General features: G+C 42.6%; 1 protein-coding gene across 4 annotated transcripts in view; it reads left to right on the top strand.

The window, feature by feature from the left end:
- The window catches only part of mib1 (MIB E3 ubiquitin protein ligase 1), a 48,479-nt gene extending 26,728 nt beyond the window's left edge, over positions 1-21,751 (top strand). The window contains exons 13-22 of one of the 4 annotated variants that reach the window (XM_028427198.1): positions 11,260-11,392; positions 12,656-12,742; positions 13,226-13,384; positions 14,891-15,072; positions 15,689-15,878; positions 15,987-16,065; positions 16,149-16,235; positions 17,771-17,839; positions 18,417-18,517; positions 19,692-21,751. In XM_028427198.1, coding sequence (XP_028282999.1) covers positions 11,260-11,392; positions 12,656-12,742; positions 13,226-13,384; positions 14,891-15,072; positions 15,689-15,878; positions 15,987-16,065; positions 16,149-16,235; positions 17,771-17,839; positions 18,417-18,517; positions 19,692-19,832 — 1,228 coding nt within the window. In that variant the 3' untranslated portion in view covers positions 19,833-21,751. Of the gene's footprint in view, positions 1-11,259; positions 11,393-12,655; positions 12,743-13,225; positions 13,385-14,890; positions 15,073-15,688; positions 15,879-15,986; positions 16,066-16,148; positions 16,296-17,767; positions 17,840-18,416; positions 18,518-19,691 lie in introns of all 4 variants that reach the window. The other 3 variants (XM_028427197.1, XM_028427195.1, XM_028427194.1) reach the window with 3 other exon arrangements.
- Positions 21,752-23,662: the final 1,911 nt, after the last annotated feature.

Here is a 23,662-nt window from a genome sequence, read left to right as displayed (position 1 = left end):
CTACCCCCACTCCATATCCCCTCTCAGCAACTGTTGGCTACAGGCTCCGGGAAGCCTCCCCTACGGCTCCCTGACTATCGATTCCACCGGCCTGGAGGGAGAGAGAAGCGTTAGGCCAGCTAGCCCCTGCTACCATTTGCTGCGCTATTTTTAGTAGCTCCAAATAAAGTGGCCTCCCGTGCTTCCACTTGTATATTCTTGAAATCTCCCCATCCTCTGCTTTACATCCTTGCAACTCCTCTAATAACAGCCCCCCTCTCGCTCTGTCCCATTGACCCCCCCCCACCGACCCACCCAGCTCCGGTCTCTAATCATTCTTCTTTTTAAATAGAGTTGGAACACACTACTTATGGTAGAGCGTCTGTCTTTTTACTGCTATACTTGGAATAACTGTATATTTGAGACATGGAGTGGAGAGGTGTAAATATGCAGTGCAGAAAAGCATAGAAGATATCAGACATCAGGAAATATGATCATGTTTTTCTCATTTTGTGTATTTGTTTATACTGCTTTTAACATTTCACAATGACAAGTAGCAGCCTCACCTCTGATGCACTGAAAAGTTTGGACTGCTTTCTCCTTTTTGAGCTCTCATTAATTTTCAAGTGTCTTTTTCAAGCTTTCCCGAGGCGCGGCCACTGAAGAATCTATTTAATTAGTTGGTCTCATCATGGCGCACATCTATACTGTGCGGAAGCAATGTCCTCTGTGCCCTCCTCGCTTTTTCACTCTCTACTCTCATACCTTCAGCTTTTAGCCATGCGTTGATACCTCCACAAGTCCTCTTACCTACCCCACCTGCATCTTAATTGCAAAATACCCCATGTTGTAATTGTTTTGCATGCTAGTGAGCAGCTCTTTAATATGGCAGGCAGGCAATGGTATTACAGTTGTAACGAATTAGATTGTAAAAACTCTCAGCCTGGACTTTTCATGAGCTAGAAAAATGTCACGCAATGCTCTGGCCCTTAATTTGATAAGCCTTTTTAAGAAGCTCGCAGACATTTGGTCCTCACAGTTATATCTCAGGCCTTTTTCACGGTGGAGATAATTTAGCATAGATTTAAATGTGCAATTTAATTAATGTATTGTCACTGCAAATTATAGCTTTTCGATTACATTATCTTTACGGCTGTTACAAGAAATGACTGCTTGAGAAGTTAAATGGATTCTAGCCTGCTAATGTATCTTCTCAAAACATTACCTTGCATAGCTGACCAAAAGTGAAAATTTGCTGCTGCTGGGTAAGTGGCGACTGTAAACGTCCACCTGTCCAGTGGTCCCAGCACCCTCCTTAAATGTAAACAAAGAGTACTTTTTTCAGATAGTGTTTTGTACATGCGTATTTGAACTCATGTTTTTATTTCCTACTCAGCTGATTAAGGGTTTTGTGACTTTATAACTGTCTCCACTGAGTATGCCCTTGTGTGTGCGCGCTTCATGTATCGCCCCTCTTTGGGCCTGCCTGTTCCAGCCACCCAACCCACCTGTTTAATCTCAATTACATCCCGACATCCCATCTGCCCCTGAAACTCAGCAGCATGGCTTATGTCTTTCCTCCATGATGAATAGCACAGGGCTGAATGTTTAGCTGAGCAGTTAATCGATCAATAAGAAAAGGGTCTACTAATGGATGTGCTTTGTTTCACTGCATGAAGGGGCGGGTGGAGTTGTTCTATCTACCATTTAAGGTATATTAAAGTGAGGCCAATCATTTGCATGTTTTCATTATAAATATTGTTTAGTAGGTGCATTGTGGAAACCATATATAATTAAAATGATAATATATTTAAAACATAATAATAATACATTTATATTTTTGCATTTTAAATTGGTCCACTTCATCCAGATTAACACGAAAGCGGTAAAAATATAACTGGTGCCAGGTTTTTTTAAAATATTTTTAAAACCCTTATCAAGTAAGAGGCAGGTGTCCTCTTGGAATGAAAAGTTTTGTGGTGGCAGTTCTTATTGGTTTGTTATGATGGAGAAACATTTGCTTGTTTCTTTGTGCTACCAGTGAAGTCTTGTTCAGACTTCTTAATTTTGATTACAAAAATCATATGTAAGTTATTAACAACATATCAATAACTTATACATGTTGTGGTTGGCAATTAAAATGTATCACTTCAGAGGAAGTGAGAGGCATCTAAAGGTTGTCTTCTTACTGAACTCGCTCTCTGACACATCTCCCTTGAAACCAATTTAAACACCCTGGAGGCTGTTTTTTTTTAAAAGCCAAGTTTTCTGTGTGGAAAAACACTGTTATAGTTTAGATGGACTGTTGAGGCACAGGAAATGTGTTTAGAAAATGTATCCACCTTTAGGTGGACGTACCTCTCCAATTCCCTCCTTGCACGCCCCACTCTTTTGTCTCCCGGCATTGCACACACTCCCCTCTTTGCCTCTTCATCCCTTTACACAGTGCATCATTTGAAGAGGTGAGGCAGTTGAGCGCTTGGAGGAATAAAAGTGATTTATGAATGGGCCAACCTACCTGGGTGCTGGAGGGGGAAGCCAGTGGCAGTTAGCCTCTCTGATCCAGCAGCCCATTGTTCCCTCCAGTCTCACTGCAGGGGAAGTTCCTGTTCCTCTGATCTTGTACCGTGCCTTATTGGTGCTGCATTTTACCATTAAGTGACTCACAATCTGCACAAATATTTATGTGCTTGGGTACTATTTCTCTGAGGCACATCATCTTACATTCATTAGTCTTTGATTCTACTCTTTATGATTTCATTTGGTTTAAAGAGAGATGTTCCTAGGCACAATGATTCAGCCAGTAGTTTGTGTGTGTTTATCTCCATTGTGAATGATCTTGACATTTGTACAGACTAATATAAGATAATTCCTGATGGCAGGATAGTGGAGGCGATAAACTTAAGAGATATACTGGTTCTTAGCAGTAATTCATTAAAAGATAAGTGATCAAAGAGATATGTCAAAGTAACGTTTGGAATCCACAATTACTGTACACACACTTCTTTTTCTGGTGTGTGTGATCCTTGTGTTTCTGTAATTATTATATTGCTTGCTCTTGGCATTAACTACCACTACAACTGTTGTTAGACTCTGCATTATGTTGCTTTGTCTTATTCTAGTTAAGTTACTGAAAAATGCACCCATTAAAGATGCAGTGCAGTGAGTGGTTCATTCAGTGAGCACAGGTACCAGTTTGCTGCAGCGTGCACGACGAGTTAGTTGAAAAGTCCCTGTCAATTGTAGAGGCCCTCCCAGTGTCCAGCTCTCTATGAGCTGGGACCAGTCCAACAGATCAGCCAGAGGACAAGCTGATACAAGCCACAATCCCCCTGTGACCAATCAGAACGCCCACACTTCCTCTTAGGGCTGGGCCAACAGTGGCTCTGTGCCAATAGATAAGCTCAGCCATGCTGTAATGCTCTGTCTGTCCCGTGGCATGCTGAAACATTGAGTCCTGGCTGCTATGTTGCTATAGCACATTTCAGGAGAGGGAGGGTTAGGGGTAGTGGTGGAGAGAAAGGAAAGGATGGATGGAGGGGACAGAGAAGAAATGAATTTGAAATGAAGGATCGCAGGATGGATGGAGTAAGGGAGAGAGAGAGCGAGAGGGAGGGAGGGGTATAGCCCTTAGTGAACGGACTCAAGGACATAAAGAGCTTTTGGGAAAGTGACTATATGTGACTATGCAAAGAGAAAAGCTTGCATTGTCGATCCACTGTAATCACGCATGGTATATTTTTGCCCACTTGCCAAACCTAGAAAGAGCAGGATTTATTTGTGGCACTTTAAGTGCCTCAGCAATGCAGGTAATAAATATGACAGAGGAAGGTGATATACATCCACAGCGCAGCTGTCGGGCATCTTTAATATTGTCTTTCCCTATTTAAAAACTAGTGTACTTTATCTATTGACTTGACGTATTGGGATAAGTAATAGAATTTATTTGTGCATTTGATGATAATAACAGAAGTGATTTCACCTTGGTTTGTGTTTTTATGAAACGGCTGGCTGAGTGAAAGCATGTTAAACATCACTATAAAGCTTGCAGTATGCTAAACGCTGTTTCACACCCTACAAAGCTGAAGAAAACATGTCAGTTTTTCAAGAGGCTGGTATAATTTAATTTATGTATGTATCTTCCTTCTTTATACTAATTAGAAATGGATAGTAAATTTGAGCAGTTAGCATGGGATGTGTTGATCATGCTTTTCAGGTACCAATTCGTATGCTTAGGATCATTTTGAGTTGCAATACCAAGTCAGTTTTTTTAGGCAGTTAGTGTTTGGAAATGGAATCTGTTTTATTTTCATATGCTAAGACAGTGGTGGACCATAAGTTTTTTGACTGTTGCTGACTTCCACAAGTATTTATGTACTATAAATACTAAAGTATACACTTTTATGAATATACTCTCATTACATTGTCATAATCATGAGAGTCCTTTGCTGTCAAATATTGTTTGCTCTTCTGCCCTCTCAATCAGTGTGTACACCCACTTTGAATGTGCACTGTGTATCTATGCAGAGCATAGAGGGGAAACATGAAGTAAAGAGAACTTTGCTGCAGACAACTCTTAGTGTTAGAACCTATGAAAAACTAAGAACCAAATATCTGAAGGCAGGCCTGCAACGTGCATTTTAAAGGAATACGACCCGAAGGCTCAGCAGCTGACAGGAAAACGTGCCGACTGCAGAGGGAGAGAGAGAGAGGAAGGGGAAGAGAGAGAGAGAGAGGCAATGCTGCGCACAACAGCGCAACTTTGCTGTCTTTTATTGATTTTTGGGTGGCCGTTCTCTTTTCCTTGGCGCACCAGACCAGTTTGCAGGCTGCATGGAAAGAGCTGCATGGCTGCTTTTGTCCCACAGGCTGTACTTTGACTAAGTCTGTGTTAAGAGAATGTTTATGTGTCAGATAAAGACGTGTGGTCGTCAATGATTTGTGCCAAAGTGCCAAATTTTCGAACCTGAGTTTCGTATAAAAACCTGTCACAATACATACACCAACACATGGTCTCCCATGTCCACTCATATACAGTATTTGTCAGCAGAGTGGATATTAGTAACCCTAATGTACTCCGAGGGACTCATTCAGGCCAACGTTCAGATCCAAACCAAGCCTAGCTGTTGAATAATGCAAGCCGTGTTACCTTGGTGTAACCCGTACGGACACCAAAGTCAATGGCTCCCATGTAAATGCAGTATGACAGGTCAGAGAGGAAAAGGGTTTGTTTGTTTGTGTCTTTTGGTGTGTTTTGTGTGCGGGTGCACATCTGTGTGCAAACAGGCACAACAAAATGGACTTGGCTTAGTGGGGAGAAAGAAAATGTACATTATTGGGATTAGGCAGAGTGGCGTTCATGAAACATTGCTGGAGAAAGCCTTCATTGCAGTGTCTTTGCAATGAATCGCAGATCTAGATCTGTGGGGAATCTGTTAAGTTGCTATAGAGCGTTATCTGTGTAATGTACAGCGCATTCATACAAGCTCCATTCCCAGGCCATTAACACGTTGGCTGTTAGACATTTTCTGTGCTACTCGGGGGCATATGGCCTGTTGTCACAGTGCTTAGGGGAGGCAATAGCTGATACAAGGTCCTTTGATCCTCATTATTTTCCACAGCAAACAATAGATTGTAATTATCAAACTCCTCTCTCAGCCTCAGCTTCCTCCTCTGCATAAGTGCAACCACCAAAAAAAAAAGTCAGACTCATCAGCTGCAATACGGCAGCTTGTTTGTGTCACTTTCAATCTGTGCTGCCAGTTACTGTGGTAGAGATTTTTGATGGCATGTTATCCTCATTTTTTCGTTGCGCTTAAGGGGCAATACTGTAACTGTCAGCTTCCTGTGTGCAAAGGGACCTTCACATGTTGCAACATACAGAGATGAGTCTTTCAGGGGGATTATATGGATGATGTGTTTCTAATGTGTTTGTGAGGGTAAAAAAAGGTGGGAGGTTGCCCAGGGAGTCGGAGTGAGGAGTGATTTAAAGTGCTAGATTTGCTGTGAGACTGTAGATCATGGGGACCTCTCAGGCAGTCTTCCCATATGGTGACAGTGGCAGGCTGCTGAGTGGCTGTCGATCGAAGGACCTTCAGCGCGACTGACTTCTCCACCACTCTGCAAAACCTATACACTGTCCCCCGGTTGTATTTACCGCTTTGTGCCTCTATGTTGAAGTGCTTTGCAGTTAATTTCACTGGGCAGAGGTAATAGTCTAGTTTTTTTTCATAGTAACTGTGAAAGAAACTTTATTATCACAGAATGACCACCATCACTGTCACAATGAAAGGGGTAGTGTCGGCTAGAAATTAAACACAGGTTTAACAGATAGTAGGGCATTTAGATGCTTTTGGGTGAGCTTACCAGAGAGTGATTCAAATGACATTGACACTGTTTGTCCGGTATCAGATTACCAAAAATCCAGACATTCTTAACCGTGGCGCATTACAGCTCACCCGTCCCCAGATACGCATTAGACTAATACCTGTTATGCAAAACATTTATTTATTAAATTGTTGTTTTACAATTGATAATGAATTATGTTGTCACTTTTATTCTAATATAATCTTACTTCTGCCCTCTTACTTCTTTTGTTTAATTCCTTACTTTTTGTGTAAAAGAATGTATATTATGACCGTTATGACTGCTGCAGAAATGAGAATGAGGCTTTTTCAAGGTGCTGAGGAGAATAAAGTACAAAGGAAGAACGGCATGGGAAAATAATTGGGTCATCACGAACCAATGGGATATTAACGCGCCATTGGGCTTCTCTGACTATCTTGCTTCCTACTTCTTCATAAATTGCTATGAATCAGGACACCCCATATCACCAGGTGATGTAATGCTAATTAAAGCTAAGCCTTTATGGGCCCCACCTACTCCTCAAATGGACAGAAAATTGGACCTGGCTTGTTTGAAAATGCATCCAATGTCTCCTAGACAACCTTCAAGGAAGGCAGCAGCAATGGTAAAGTGATAACCAAAACATCATAGAAATGCACTATTCCCCCCCACCCCCCCAGTTTATGCAAATAGTCCATAATAAAAGCATGCTCATTCGGAGGCCTCAGGTATAGGAAGGCAGGGGAAGGTCACATTGTAGGGGAAATTATTCTCTTCACGGCATGGTAATGAAAGCTTTTTTTATCGAGCGGAGCCAGTTAGCTCCTTGTCCCCAGCTCTCTGCTGCACTGCTGGCCTGGGCACTACCTGTGTTTATTTACTCTGTCCACAGCAGGATGGCAAATACCTGTGGGGCAGCACAGACAAAGTGAACTTTTAACTAATTGTGTCTTCGGATGGGGTAACAGCTACTCTGAACTTTGACTGTTATGTAGATTATAAGCTGTTTAAATCAGCTGTCACGTCCAGTACCTCTTGCAGTAGTCACCGGCATTTACTGTGCCTTTTTGATAATTTTTATACACATAAAAACATTTTTTTAGATGTGAGCAACATACCACCCAAGCATCCTTGTTCAAAGCAGCATGTTTTAACATCAGCAAAACAGGTTTATGAATCTTCCCCTCCCAGCTGCCAACAATTTAGGCATGATGAAGAGCATCTTCCTGCTCTGAGTGGAGAAGGTAGGGGAGGGCAGAGGTTCCATTTAGAGATAGTGTGTTGCATTTGTGAATGATTTGTTGGGAACAGGGTCCACTATTTCAAAGGACCTGAAAGTATTGATCCAGGCTTCAATGAGCTGACACCTCATGTATCGCCTGAAGTCATCTCATCTGGAAAGGCTGTTCCAAGAAGCAAAGTCTGCATCAGGGGAAAAAATCTGACCAAAGGGAATATACTATATACACACCCCTAATGGAACAGTGTGACCAGCTAAGTAAGGTTAAGTCACTGTCAGGTAAAGGATTACTATGTTTTTCCAAATAGTCTTCACTTGCTGCTCACAAGCTGTTGGCAAATTTAATGTGTAGCAGTTTCTTGGATTTGTTAATTTTTTAACCTTAGATGTGGCATAGACAAATTTATATATTAATCTTCTAATGAAACAGCAGAAAACTGCAATAAGGAAAATTGGTAAGAGAGTATTTATATTATGGGGTCAAGTTTGAATGTTTGATCAGTAAGTCTGATCATATAAGCGCTGTGGATCACTTTTATTATCAGTTGTAAAAAGAATTTTATTTACCCAAGGCAGGTGGCACCTTTTGGCAATTAATTTCCAATGCAGAATTTGGTTCTCCTTTCTTGAGCTTGATGCCTTTAGTTAATGGATGAATGTATGCCGAACACGTCTCCTACATCAGAGAAACCATATGTTTGTGCGCAGCCATTAATCTCAGGCTGGATGTTGACTGTTCCTGTTCTGCCCTGTCCTACCCAAGTTATTGTCCCCTGACTCTCACTTCTTGTTGTAATAACGGCTACTGACCACCACACAGATGGCTGTCAGCCAGGCGAGGGCAGCAGAAGGGCCCTGTCGACCCATACGCTCACATACACACACACACAATTCCACTATGTTGCATGCAGTGACAAATGCCAACACACGCACACACACACAGAGTTGAGGACGTCACAAAGTGTCCCAGTCAATGACAAATTGCAGCCTAAGACAACAAGACCCGGTGTGGCTCTCCTGAGGGACTCTTGAGATCTCTCACAGGGTGACCCAGTTCCATCATGTCTCCCCTCTTCTTTTCCATTTCCTCAGCTGCATGTCCTCCTGCATTCTCAACAAGCGTAGCATTGGTTTCAGGGTTCACTTGTAATAAGGGAGCAGTCACTATGCTTTAACTATCTCATAGCAGATAACCTGAGTGTTAACACTCAGGTTAAGTCAAACATCTGCAGCCTCTCTTACTCCCCCCCCCCTCCCCTTTCAGCATGCTACATCAAGTGCTAACATGTACACTTTCTCTTACATGCTCATCTCTCACCTAAGAGATAAAAAACACAACTATAATTTATTTCTTGGTTCTTAATTCAGTCTCTTTTTCTGCTTTTACTGCAAATAGCTTAACTGCAATGCAGCAGTGCCAGTATGGGGCATTAATATTAATGTCTGCCCATTTCACCCACTGTGGCAGGGAGCCTGTCAATCTAGACTTATATTGGAGGGGCTCTTTAGACCAGCAAACACCTGCACTCAAGTGCCTGGTTCTGACACTAGAAGGCGCCAGTGTACGCCAGCTGATGTGCACTCATTGGCCTGATGTTCAGCATAAAGTGGGTGTTTCCAGCCAATCCAGATGATTCAAATGTCATATGTGCTACCAATGTAAGTGTGACAATAGGTGCAAAAAGAACAAAGGCTTTATGCGGGACAATTGCTTTTGATTCTGATGCATTGTGTTGTATTCTCCTACTGTTCCTTGAAAGGAGGCTAAAAGTGTTCTTGAAAGTAGGCTTTGAGAGTCTTATGTTTAACCACAGGGAATCATTTTTATGTTACAGCTTCAGGCAAGAATCTGATGTGGCAAGGTCTTTTCTTGAATAACTTGCTTGTTTAAGTCTCAACTTCTACCCAGTGGGTGAGCCAGGGATGAAATTACCCAGAAGTCCCCTATGAGATGTAAAATCTACAGTATGCAAGCAAATAGTTCTTTGTAACAAAGGCGACACATTATGAATATGAGATTAGGCAGAATGGGTGCGGTTGCTATCACATTTAAGCAGTGCTCCTCTGCATTAAGTGGTTGAAGATGGCTGCAAGCAATGCAGGTGTGTGAGTGTGTGCGTAAGCCTCTGTGCAATGAGAGCTAGAGAGGGAGAGGGAGAGAGAACGAGGGAGACTGGGATCAGTGTGCTGCGCTGTTCATCACTGCAGCAGTACAGCAGCCCCGAATCTCTGTCCATGCAGAGGTGCTGACTGCCTGCCCCGTGCCTCTCTGCCCCTCTTTCTCTGTTTCCCTCAAGAGGCTGTGCTGATGATGCTCTTTCATTACTTCAGAAGGAGCGAGACAAGCTATATATTTAGCAAAAAAAAACCTGCAGAGTACCAGTCACCCCAATTACCTTCAGTTTGAAAGCCTGTAAGATTATTGGTTTGCATTGCTTTCATTTCTCTGTTTTAATAGCAGCCTGTGGCCTTTTCCTAATCTGTGTTGGAGTCCTTTTCCTTAGCTCACTATTTGAGACCCTATCTGCCTTTACTGTTGTTTAAACGTTACAGTGGACACTGTTGAGCTACATCAAAGTCAGAGGAATATCAGCTGACCTCCTTTGTCGCAGTTCAAAGATATGCCCTGCATGATTATTCAGGGTTAAACAAGGTTAGAAGTGTTCCCCCCAGCACTGCTGCTTTAATGCTTATTGAAGGTACATTGTGTACCTAACTAGAGACACGATGCAAGAAGAGTTCAAAGATATGGCTTTTAAGTGTACTCCTTCATATTTAATGGTGTTTGTGAAAATGTTTCTGCATCATATATCCTCCTCGGACGCATAGTATTTACCTAAGCACTGTATGACACAATTGTGGACAATGTCATGAAATGGGTTAATGGGTGAGTTTCAACCAGCTTTAACTTAATTGGAAGATTTTTTTCAGCTGCCTTTTCTTCTGTCTTAGTAAGTAACAGAAATGTGCGTGGCTTCCTTTACCAGCTCTCTTTTCTTCAATGACACTGTAGGGAGTGACAGTCAGCCTCCTCTTAATCCCTACTGTGACACTCTGACTCCTCCCCAACCCTCCTCTTGTACATTTGCAGCCACATCTCTGTGTGGCACACATCCTCCAAATGACCTTCATTGGCACTGAACTGGCTCTTTTCACCACACCATGCCACTTCTGTCCAAACAGCACTGCTTTAAACATAACATGCCCCCCACCCCCTTCCCATCTTGTCTGATTCTTTCTCAGGAGGAGACCTGAGTGAATGCAGCTAAATCTTGTGTAATTACCATTTTGCCTTCCAATGATAGGCGCTTTTGCGCATCATCAAGGGAGAAGTGGCTTCTCGTTTTAACTGAAGAGATGGTAGGGAGGCCGGTCCTCTAAGATAACACACAGCACTTGTACTGCTCAAAGCTTGATGTAAATAACTCTGCGTGGTAAAGCAACTCCTCCCTAAACTTGATTTAGTATTCTTGTCGCCATGTGTGAAAATAGGATAGGCTCTGCTGTAAAAGGTAAAACTCCATACTGGAATATGCTGTGTATCAGCAGGAAGGAAACTGTGATGTGTACATTACATAAAATTCTCAGTCACAGATGAATTTTGGCAATTGCCTCAGAAAATGATATTTTTTTCAAAAGCTCAGAATCTAAACATGAACTTGTCTCCCTCTGTTCCTCCTCCTCTCTCCGTGCAGTGCCATGCGTGTGCTCCTGTCCAAGTTGCCGAGGCCTTGGATCGTAGACGAAAAGAAGGACGACGGTTACACCGCATTGCACCTGGCTGCCCTCAACAACCACGTGGAGGTGGCTGAGCTTTTGGTTCACCAGGTAATAACACTCCATTACTCACACACACACATAATTTTAATATGTTCCTGCTAGCCTAACCTGACACCAGATATTCCATAACACCATGTCTGCATACTTCATCATATTAACAGACCACCAGCAGTTGTAGCAGCAGCTTGTTTACAGCCTCTGTGTTTACCCAGAAGGTATTCAGGCAGTTTTAAGTGTGTGAAGTGTTATTCAGAAAATAGACTTAAATCTGTGCTGTGATCACATTAACATGGGTATAGCTCAAGTGAAACGCAAACTGTTATGCTGCCTGTGTGAGATGAGCAACTCAGAAAGAAGAAACACACACCTACTGTGTATACACCTCTGAAGAAATCTCACAGTTTACAATTATTATCCCAGAGCGGCCAGTTCATAGTACACTTTCAGCTTTACATGACTGCAGACCATTAAAAGCAGCTTCCACTGCCATCCCCGCCTGCAGCCAGCAAGCAATAGACCAGTAGAATCTCCCATAACTACCATTTTTTTATTGAGTCCATACAGTTCACATGGCCTCAAGGGGTATTCTTTAGTGCTGCTGGGCCATCATATCCTCCTCTGCCTCCTCCTTGTGCAATCATAGGTTCATGCCCCCTTTTTCCCTTCTGAGATTGCAGGTTTAGTTCCCTGAAGACTAACACATGCACAAGCTACGCCAAAAGTCACCTGATCAAGCAGGAACTGGGTTAATTAGTATATGGTGCAAGGCAGTAACGTTGCTGCAACATTCCAGCGCATGAACGTTCGCTGTGCAAGGTACCTTTCAGCAGGGACAGCTCCCCCCCAACTTCCTGCAATAGGCTTGTTCACAGTGATGGCTCAGCTTTCTATTCAGAAACTGCACCACACTACTAGGTGCACTGCAGATTCCCAGCCAGCCAGTCAGCCAACCAGTCAGCCAGCCAGTCAGTCAGCCAGTCTTATTACTTAGGGATTTCACACATTGCCTGATCACAATGCTTATCTTCCCTACACATCTCCTCAGCTGAGGTGTTTGCAATTGGAAATGACAATCACATGCAGCGTTATTGTAGGATGCCTTTTTTTCCCAGCCTCCCGCTGGTCGGCAGGGCTGAAGGAAACAAGCTTCTGTGTAAGCCAGGAAGGTTATTGTGGTCTTTGTGTCCCTTTGTATTTTTCATTCACCACTTGCTTAGCGTGCACATGTGCATGGCATACAGTATGTTGATAATGTATGCACAAATCTCCACGTTTGAGTGTGTTTGCTTCTCTCTTGTTTCCAACTCCCAGGGAAACGCCAGCTTAGACATCCAGAACGTCAACCAGCAGACAGCCCTACACCTGGCCGTGGAGCGCCAACACACGCAGATAGTTCGGGTTAGTGGGCCCACTCCTTTGAAATTCTCTTTGTCATTTTTCCTTTTTTTCTGTCTCCCTTGGACTACAATGTGATCCTCCTGTTATTAGTTCATTCTGGACCATACACAAAAGGGAGTAGAACAACATCAGTGCAGCCCCAGATTTAATTTACACGGTTGGATGTCCTGCAGTTGAATGAGGTCCTGCTTCAGAGGGGAGGGTGATCTCTGAGGCAATGTCTTGCTTGTTTTTTATTTGGCGTAGTGTTGGATTGAGACTGCCATGTTGCCATCTTGTGGACTCAAGAAAAAATACACTTCATAATTGGGGAGTGCAACACCGAAGCAGCTCATTGTAAGCAGCAGCAGCGGCGACCTTATAAATCACCACTGTGGCATTTGCATTGTAGCATAAAATTAAAGTTGTTTTATGGTGGTTGCTGTAGTTTCTGCTCGACCGCCCATTTGTGTAACTATTTTGTTTATATGTTCCTCCTAACAGCTACTGGTGCGGGCAGAGGCTAAGCTTGATGTGCAGGACAAGGATGGAGACACGCCGCTTCATGAGGCACTGCGTCACCACACGCTGTCACAATTGCGACAGCTCCAAGATATGCAGGATGTCAGCAAAGTGGAGCCCTGGGAACCCTCCAAGAACACAGTACGTACACATCTGCTATTAGCGTTGAACCTTCTCCTAGATTACATGATTTTACATGTGTCAAGGTTTGTATCGTGTCATCACAACATTAAAGGGACAATTCACAAAAACAACTTCTTACTGTTGCCTGTTTTTCCTATGGTTGTCTCAAGTTGTGCTTATAGTAGACTGAGAGGCTCAGTTGTAGAATTAAAGAGATGTGGTACCCCAGTTAGTTGTAATGATGCAGTTACACGTACGTAAATAAATGAGGCACGAGGGAAGGTTTTTCATAATATTGCAGCATTTTTTAAGAACTTAAATCTGTAGTGTGGAACATCTTTCTGTATAAATGCATGTCATTTAAGTCTTCACCACACAATATTGCATAGTTAATACTCTTTGCATCTGGTACTGTACTCGGATTTTAGATATGCAATCCATGCTCGTGATGCAAAAGAAACTCTAGGTTCACTGGAAAGTGGAAAGTCTCACATTCAGAACAGAACAGACCCATTGTTTTGGTGAAGTACATGTAAAGGGTACTTTGGAGTCAGAAGTGTTTGCATTATTACTCTCCCTGCCAAAAGAGGGACAATAAAGTGTCATACTGTAGGTTAAAGCTACCTCCAGTCACTCAGGTAGTGTCATTTGATTGTATGGGTCACAGTATTCTTCTATGTCTATACATACTTACAATGAGATCAGTATATTCACTTTTTGATGTGTGAAAAATGATGACAGCCTACACAGAAAGCTAAGTGTACCATAATTTCCCATCACTGGATCTACTGCCACTGTTCACCATCCTGAATAAGTTTGTCCCTGTGTAAAGGCCAAAAGGGGACATGTCAGACTCGAACCATCTCCATGTTAACACCGCATCACTAATCCCTACAGAGAAGAGTTTAAAGCCATAGCCTCAGTGACAGACATTTTGTACCTGTCACCTTTGTCTCCCTCCCTCTCCCTTTTTTTTTTTTTCTTCTTCACACCATCTTCCTTCTATCCCCCTTTCTGCCCTCCTGTGCTTCCCCTGCGGAACAGACAGACAGCAGGCCTAATTGAGATATGTGCAGTTGGGTCACTCTCCCATAGCTCTTCCCTCCCTTCAAGATGAGAATTGAATTAGCCGGCCCGATGGCTCCATCAGCAGAGATGTAAAAGCTACTGGTTGAAGACAATCAGACATGGAAGGCCTAAATTGCTACAGAGAGAGAGAGAGGCTCTGAATTGGGGTAGACTGAGGGAGGCGATGAGCTATAGGAGGGACAGTTAATGAGATTTTGGGTGGGAGGTGAAGGGTTATTCTGTCTGACAGTCAGTCATCTTAAGGCATGTCTTTGACTTGCTAATTTGTTGTGACCTGATCTGTCATGATATGTGAATAAAATCAAAATCAGGGCTTCATGCTCACCTTACTGCATTAATGGATGAAAAGAATGGACATTAAATAATCTTATATGTCAAAAGCCCAGTCCTCCTCTAACTTTTTTCTATTTTTTGTGTGTCTGTCTGACTCTACAGTTAATCATGGGCTTGGGCACCCAGGGGGCAGAGAAAAAGAGCGCAGCATCCATCGCCTGCTTCCTGGCAGCTAATGGAGCCGACTTGACCATTCGTAACAAGAAGGGCCAGTCCCCTCTAGACCTGTGTCCTGACCCAAGCCTCTGCAAGGCTTTGGCCAAATGTCACAAAGAAAAGACCAGGTAAACATCCCAGGAATTGTTTGACATTTTGGAAAATACATTTAACTCGCTCTCTTGCGAGAACTGGATGAAAAATTGATTGCTGCTTTTGTGGTAAATTGTGAATCTGAAGGCCGTGGGTTGAGCTTAGCATTAAAAAACAAAAAGCAAACTACCTGATGAAAAGGGCATTTTCTTTTCCGGGTGCCCACATGTGTTACAGTGGAACCATCACATGCTATACACGCTACTTTTTCACAATTTTCTTACTACTCTATATAAAGCCTGCACATTAGCCAAACACAATTTCTGATCTTAAGTCAAACATAGTTTGACAGGATGCAAGATTTCTTTTGACCATAATTACCAAACAAACTAAGTTTGCTTATCTTCATTGCATGGTAATCATTTTATGAACCCTCAACCCTCTAAATCTACAAACTCATCTGCCTCCATTTACTGTAAGAGAGGTGATCAATTCGGCACAAGATTTTGTTTATTTCTTTTCTTTGCGCAGGATCTTTCATGTAGAGATTTTTATTTAGCTTCTCTGTCTCCACCTGTTGCCTCTGTTTTCTCTAAACCACTCTTGCCCCTCTCGCTCTCACACACACTGTGTTTCTGTTCTAATTTTCAGCAGCCAGGTGGGCACCCGCAGCCCGTCTCTGAACAGCAACATCGAGTCGCTGGAGGAGTGTATGGTATGTTCCGACATGAAGAGAGACACTCTGTTCGGGCCCTGCGGACACATCGCCACCTGCTCCCTCTGCTCGCCACGTGTCAAGAAGTGTCTCATCTGCAAAGAACAGGTCCAGTCAAGAACTAAGGTATCAGAAGCACTTGTACAATCTGTCCCACTCGTACACAGATGGATGATAAATCCTGGTTGGACGCCTGTACTCTTGTTTTTGTGTTTTCACTTGGTCCTTTCACAGATTGAGGAGTGCGTAGTCTGCTCTGACAAAAAGGCAGCTGTGCTGTTCCAGCCCTGTGGTCACATGTGCGCTTGTGAGAGTAAGTTTCAAACCTAACTCTGGCATCTTTTGCTTCATTTTTAATATTTTTTTTACTAATGTATATGTTTGCTGTCTCTCCAGACTGTGCCAGCCTCATGAAGAAGTGCGTACAGTGCCGGGCTGTGGTGGAACGCCGCACCCCCTTCGTTCTTTGCTGCGGAGGGAAAGGTATGGAGGATGATGCCGATGATGATGATGATGATGATGATGATGATGATGATGACCTTAGTGAGTGAATCTTCCACACGTTCCCTTTTAATCCACTCTGTCATTGAAAGTTTTCCTCTTTCTTTCTTATTTGCTCCCTCTTTGATTTAGTCCTTTTGCTTTTTTGTTGCCTTGCTTCTGCATTTTTATTCCTATGTTTGCATTAATGTTATGTTGTTTTGTTATGTTTTTTCATGCTACTAGACATGTTACAGTCAGACATCAGACATTTGAATTGGTCACCTTTCATTTGCACAATTTCCTAGTTACATATTGGCTCCTCTGGCATCACTAATGCCCGAAACACCCCATATAGATCTTCCATAGAGAAATAAATCTGTGCTTCTAATCATAATCTGTTTCTGCAGCCATTTCTAGATTGAGTTTTAAGGAATAATACAATAACGTCAGAGTATATGCGTAACCTGATTATTCATGTATCTGTGGCCTCCAAAAGTTTGACTAATCACATTCGCATGAATTGGATTAACTTGTTTGTAAGAATACGCTAGCAAGGACCTGTAGGCCTTATGATTCATGCATATAACACCAACCTAAATGTTTAAAGGCACTGAAGAGAACATCTAAGTACAGGTAAGTGTTCAAATAACATTGTTTTCTAAGTGCCACCATTGTTTTTACAGTCTTTGATAAGCTGTATGATAGTGTCTTGGTTGTATGAAGGGCCCGGCCTAAATTCACAAGCTGTACAACCTACCAAATGTGCTGCCAGATAGCAGAGCAGATTTATTTACTTATTATGTATTAATTTTACGGGCTCTGTGACGACTCCCCAGCGCCCTGGAAATGCTGACAAAAATGTTTAATGGACACACACCTTAGCAGTCAAATTTCTTCACTGTTGAATACATGTATAACATATGAATAGTTGTTTTTATTTTGGGTTGCATTCATCAGTCATTCTTGTTTTTCAAATGATATCCAACATCTTTGTTTTAGTGTTGCATCTCACCAGTGATTACTCAGTTTTTCCACTTTTTTTTGTTGACTTAAAAGGGAAACTGTAAGTTCACAAATTTGTGTTGTTATACCCTCTTGAATGCAGACCCAACCATGCATACACTCAAGCAAGGGGCAGCATTGAATATATTTCTCTTTTTTTTTTCTTCCCTTTAATCCCAGTTTAATACTGCCTGTTGCTGTCTGTTTTTAAGGCACAAATTGTCACCTGTCCCCTCTAGCTTGCTAAATGGATTTCATAGTTTTTAACCCAGGGAGCACAGGCAGTTAGACTCCTGCTTAATCACTGGCTGATGATGGCAAACACAATCAGTTGCTGCTTTTAACGATCAGCTTCTGCGCAGAAATGACTGTTTCCCTTCCCTGATTTCCAACCTGCTAGTTTCCATTTCAAATTCTTTCTCTCAGCCTCCCTCAGAGGCTTTAGATAGTAGTTTCTTTGGTCATCAGGCCAAACCATTTGAGTTGGTGAGGCTGGCTCCTGCTATAACACTGTGACTGGTTATTCCCAGCAGGGAGCTCTAACACTATGGCAGGGGGATCGCAGGATCTTCTCCAGCCCAACAATCTGGCACTAAGTTGGTGTAAGTATACCTCCATGATCCCCTCCCTTATCAGAGTTTTTTTAAAGAGCCCCACCCACCCTCGTCCACACACATGCGCACACACACACAGTGCTGCCCTGGCCCCTCTATCTTTCCCTGAACCCCCTTCCCCCTGAACCTCTCTTTTGGTGCCACACACACCTGTACAAGTTTGATGCACATCCACATGTGTGTACATCATGTCTGGCAGATGTGACAATCAGCCAGCCAGCATTCTCTCTTACCAACACACACACACTCAAAAGCATCCAGTGGATTGTTCCGTCTCAAATGGGCTGCATGATTTTTTTGTCTTGTGCCAGTTTACATTCCAGATAATTACATCTCTGAAATATTTAAAAGTGAGCTAGCACTGCCTGCCAGAGCCTAAGTTTGAGCTCCCAAACAGTAAAACTCAGAGTGCATGTGGTTGCAATCATTGCTCCTTTATAGAACTTGTGCTTTTAAATATTCTTGTTTTCAGAATTTGAGGTGGTCAATGGTTTAATCTTGTGATCAGTAATTGATTTTTTTTGTTTTCCTCTTAATATGTGTTTGTGTGTTTTTCTTCAAACAGCAAGTGGAAACATCCCAGCCCTGCAGAGAGACAAAGACAACACCAATGTCAATGCTGACGTTCAGAAGCTACAGCAACAGCTTCAAGACATCAAGGAACAGGTAGGCCCACACACCAGCTCTGACCACTGGTGTAAACGTGTGTCTTAAGTTGTCGGGTCAGGATTGCCTTTGTTACTTCAACCCAATCCCACTTCACTATGATTCACAATACCTTGTGAATCACAGGAAATCCAGAAGCCACAAAATCTCTCAGATAAAATTCATTATTTTCATTCATTTTATTTTCTGTAAAGTGGCATTTTACCCCAGAATCAAATCTGTATATTATTCCTGGGTTCACAGTGCTGTTAATCCTATAAGCTGTTTTGATTTCAGCTGCGGAGTTTTAGAGAAAAAGGCCAGAGAAGTTTCTGCCTTCCCTCACCTAGTTTTATTATACCATAAAATAGAACTAGGTGGTCAGCTTGTTCAGTTCAGAGAATCAAAATATTAATCTGAAAAATTCATCCATTGTGGTGAGCAGTTTTATGGACGACCTATCTTTTCCTGAGGTACAACGTCATCGCTTCGCTCATGGCTTCACTTTGAGTGAATGGAGACAAGATAAAGGAGACCCAGTCACGTGACTTAAGCTTGTTACATACTACACTAGAACAGAGAAATCTCTTTGTCCGAGGGAGCAAGAACAATAGCAAAATTACTTTCGGCCCAGACTTTTCATACTTCACGAGAAACGTGTGTGCAGAACTCCTCATTCAGCCCTCCCACCCGAAACTGCTGCTTCTGCCGTTGTTCAGCAGCGAAACGTCTTCAAAACCTGTATGCGAGTGTGTGCATGATATGCACTGCACGCTGCAGTGGGAGAGCCATATGAGGACTACACACACATTTCACGTGAAGTATGAAATGTTGGTTGTAGTTCTTGCCACCTCTAGAACACAAACAGATTTCTCTGTTCTCTGGAGTATTTAACACGCTCTGAAAAGCATTTTTATTTGATTTTTTTACAGCAAGTGGACAGCAAAGAAAAGTATTAACTGAATTAACTGACATGAGTAAGATTACGTCAGTTCGAGGGTCTAAATATCGGTTTCAATATATTGCATACAAACTCAAAAGTCTTGCATAAACTAATCTGCATGTTGACATAAAAGCCGTCTACTGCCGAAGAAGCCTTGAAGATGAGATGGAATTGATCCTTTGTGTGTTTTTATTGAAAAATGAAATGACCACGACAACAAGAACAACAAAAACGTATCTTCCTCATCTGCAGACCATGTGTCCGGTGTGTCTGGACCGGCTGAAGAACATGATCTTCATGTGTGGCCACGGCACCTGCCAGCTGTGCGGGGACCGAATGAGCGAGTGCCCCATCTGCCGCAAGGCCATCGAGCGCCGCATACTTCTCTACTAGATCAACCCTGCCCCCTCAACAGACTCTTGTTTTCTCTTAAAGCTGACCACACCCGCAACACCACATCCTCACCAGCTGCTGCTGCTTCTGCTGCTGCTGCTGCTGCTGCTGCTGCCATCCTTACAGCACCCGAGTCAGCCAGCCTTGTCTTCTTACTTCTGTACTGCAAATGTGCTCTTGATGGTTTGATTGTGGACTGTCTGTTACAAAACAAAGAAAAAATATGAAATGACTTTGCTGTTCCATAATTGTGTGTCCTCAGTGCAACCAGAAAGATGCTCATCTCTTTTTCTTTCCTTTTTCTGTTTAAAGTTGACATTTCAAAATTCTTCTATCAGCCTTGGATTTGAACTTAAAGGGTGAATCCCATCTGTGGATTTCCCCTTTTTTTCTGAAGCAAAAAAGTTTTAGCAAATTCAGTATGGACAAGAGGTCGGTCTGTGACTTTTTTTTTTATGTAAAGTTCTCATGTATCTGTCACAGCCAGTGTCAGCTGCACTCACATTTTATTGTATTCGTCATTATGCAAACTGTAATGCTACAGGAAGCTCTAGTTGTGGATTTTAAATTCTTAATTACTTGTGACAGTATGACACTGTGTGCACCATGTCTAGAGGTTCAGCGAGTGTTTTCAGCTTCAGTCTGGTTGTTGTGACACTCAGCCAACTGCCCTCGCAAGGTGGAGACCAAATGTTGGCAGTTTTGCACTAGAAAAAGCCGAGTCAGGGTAAAAGCATTATTCCACACTGACAGTGACAGAACAATAGTCTGGCTGCCAGGTAGCACACAATGCCCATACATTGTTTACCGAGCTGTAATGGCGGCGGTGTTGCATCACACCTTTTTTTTTTTTTTAAGAGCTGCCACGTCAGGATTGAAGGATTCAGTCCGGCGAACGGCCTCCCTGTTGTTGTTGTTGTTGTTGTTTCACACATACGATGCAAGGATTTTTTCGTCACAACTTGATGGTGAAGTGTTGAGACTCGGTGGTATAATCTGACAAAAATTCAGTGAGCATTGCTACTTTACCATTGATGACTCTGTGCCATTTGCTTCCAAAAAAACTACATGTATGGGGGTGAGGTGCTCTTTAACTTGTATTACTACTCTCTTTTTTTTTTTTTAATTTAAGTGTATTTCCTTTTCTCATCATCATGTATTGAACTAGAGAGTACAATCTATTAGAACACTAAGATGAAAGTGTAGAATAAATTATTTTGTATTGCTGCCCAAACGACAGAATTTCTAGGTATCACTGCCTTCCTACGATGTAGCCTCAAAATCTCTCAAACATTCTGCTTCGATGTTTCCGTTTTTCTTTGTTGTTGGCTTCCTAGAAATTGCCACTAGAAGCATTTTTTTTCCTCTGAAATACGTCTAACTTGTTTGTGAAACTGAGAAAAATACTTTTTGTTGTTAAAAGTGTCAAGCATCTTTTCACCAGTGTTTGTTTTTGGGGGGGAGGGAAGCTAACGATTTTAAACAGACAGAGCTTGCCTTACCTCTTTTAAAAAGGCAGTTACGCATGTGGAGACTCAGCAAAATGGGCTTGCTTGCTCTGCTATGTGTGGGGGGGTTTTGGAGCCGCATACATATTATAAGGACTGAAAACCATCTTTTAAGTTTTCTTCTCACTGATCACATTAAAACTTTAAGCTAGAAGCACTAATACGCTTTATGGTAATGTTGTCTTGTTATGGTTGTTACGAGAAAAAAAAAGCCTATTTTGTACTTTTATTTTCAATACCTGTAACTGTCCTGTTAGAAATGTATCAGTAGTATTTTCTTTGGCATGAATGTTTGGCATATGCAGTACGACATGTATCATTAAGAAAAACTGTTCAGTCTGTATTGCTAATAAGTGCTTTTAAAACAAGCAAATAGCTGAAATAAAGTTCTAAATGAACCACAGGACATTAAAAAGCGCTGTTTGTTTACAACTTCGCTCTGCTGAATCGTTCATTAGCTCATGTTTTGTTTTTCCAGTGGAGCTCAGATGTTGTTGTATATGCAGAAAATTAGCATTTTGTTGCTTTTTCTCCTGCTGTGGAGTGTCTGCCTCACACATGCAGAGGAGACAGGGTGGCAGAGATGGGAGGTGTGGGGTAATTGAAAATGCTAACACCTAATAATGACTCAGAACCAGAGTGTGATAGGTCAACTATGCTAATGTGGAAGAGAAGGGGGGGAAAGAGCGCAGGGAAAACACACACATACACTCCACAGAGATGATGCATCTTCTCCAATGAGCGCTGTGACAGCGGGATGTCTCCAAAGCACTAAGAAATTATGACCAAAGGCCATTTATGTTCTAGCTCATTGACTAGTCCATTCATAACCTGGACATCTTTGGGCTTGTCTCACATGCAGCAGCGGCATACAGCCGCTCATCCATCATGCTGTCAGTGCTCACCGTGCAGGAGGAGACTGACAACTTTTTATTCTATCGCAGATCACTTGGCATTAAGCCGAGACGGACTCAGGCTGTGGTGTCTGGTACTTTGTCTTTTTTTTTTTTTTTTTTTTAACTCGGTGTTGTACCTTATGTGACCAAAAGTATGTGGACAATAAATCCACATTTAAGACCATGGTTCATGGTTCATTGAGCATCCACCCTTGACAACAGGCTTGTGTTTGTGACAGCATGACTGTCGAGTTTGTAATCTACTGTAAGGGCATTTTTAAGGCACAAGCTACAGAAGTAAAGTTTATATTTCATATGTGAAAGTGACTTTTGAAACTAATTTAGTATCTGGTCCAGAGCAAACTGTTCACAGTGAAATATTTATGTAAAGGGTTTGATGATTCTCTACACATCAAAAGTTTGCTGAGAAACTTGACTGGCCCCTTCAAAACATTTGAACATTCAGAGGCACCAGCTTTGCCTCATTAATGCATCATCATCACTGCAGAGCATTCAACATCTTACAGGAAGCCTGAACACTGAATGCCACGATTCTGGAATGAGGATACTTAACCCTCATTAAAAAAATATCACACAGATGACCACTATTACCAGCCCAGACTCCCTGTCTGTCACCCCGACTGACTGCAGGCCCACGACACCCTGCTGACTGACTGTCAGGGTGCCGGAGACGCCACTATCTCTCTCTCTCTCTCTCTCTCTCCCTCCCTCTCTCTCTTCTGGCTGCTGCCTGATCCTGTGGAGCATCCGAAAGCACCTCTCCTCCTCAGATCTCAGCTGCCTGTGGTCTGCAGTGTTTGCTGACTTGGACTGCAGGTCCTGTTACTCCCACACCGGGGGGTGGTCAGCTAATCCTCTCGCTGCCCTGCAGAGTATGAGTGATGGTGAGCCAGGCTTGACTGAGCAGCAGATAGAGATGAATTGAACCCCTGGAGAGGAGATCGGGCCACCACGATGAGCTGAATGACTGTGACCCTGCTTCAGGCCTCTGCTGTGATCACCGAGGAGGGGTCAGTCACATTCATCTGTTGTGGAGGAATGTGAGAGTGTGTGTGTGTGTGTGTCCTTCAGGTGCTGCCCTTCTTAAAGTTATGACCTGACAGAAATGAATGTATTCAGCATGCAGGGTTCAGAGCACATCACAAGGTGGCAGTGCACCCAACGTCTAAATAATGCAGGCCTCCGCTGCCATAAATAATCTTATATATTGCAGTGCAGAGGACAACAACACTTCTTACTCATGATTTCTATTTTGGTGTGACAGCCATTAATCACACAGAGGTTATCCTGTAGTTGTTTTAAAACATCTATAAGGTTCACTTTGAGCCAGAGCTGTTAATCCCTGACTGGGCCTCCAGCAAGAAATACAACAGTTAAATTTACGACATCTCGGTGCAGAACTTGA

This window comes from Parambassis ranga, chromosome 17 (assembly GCF_900634625.1).
Source record: "Parambassis ranga chromosome 17, fParRan2.1, whole genome shotgun sequence".
NCBI lineage: Eukaryota > Metazoa > Chordata > Actinopteri > Ambassidae > Parambassis > Parambassis ranga.
The sequence above is the reverse complement of the archived record's forward strand: the minus strand, read 5'-3'. Positions and strand labels throughout refer to the sequence as shown.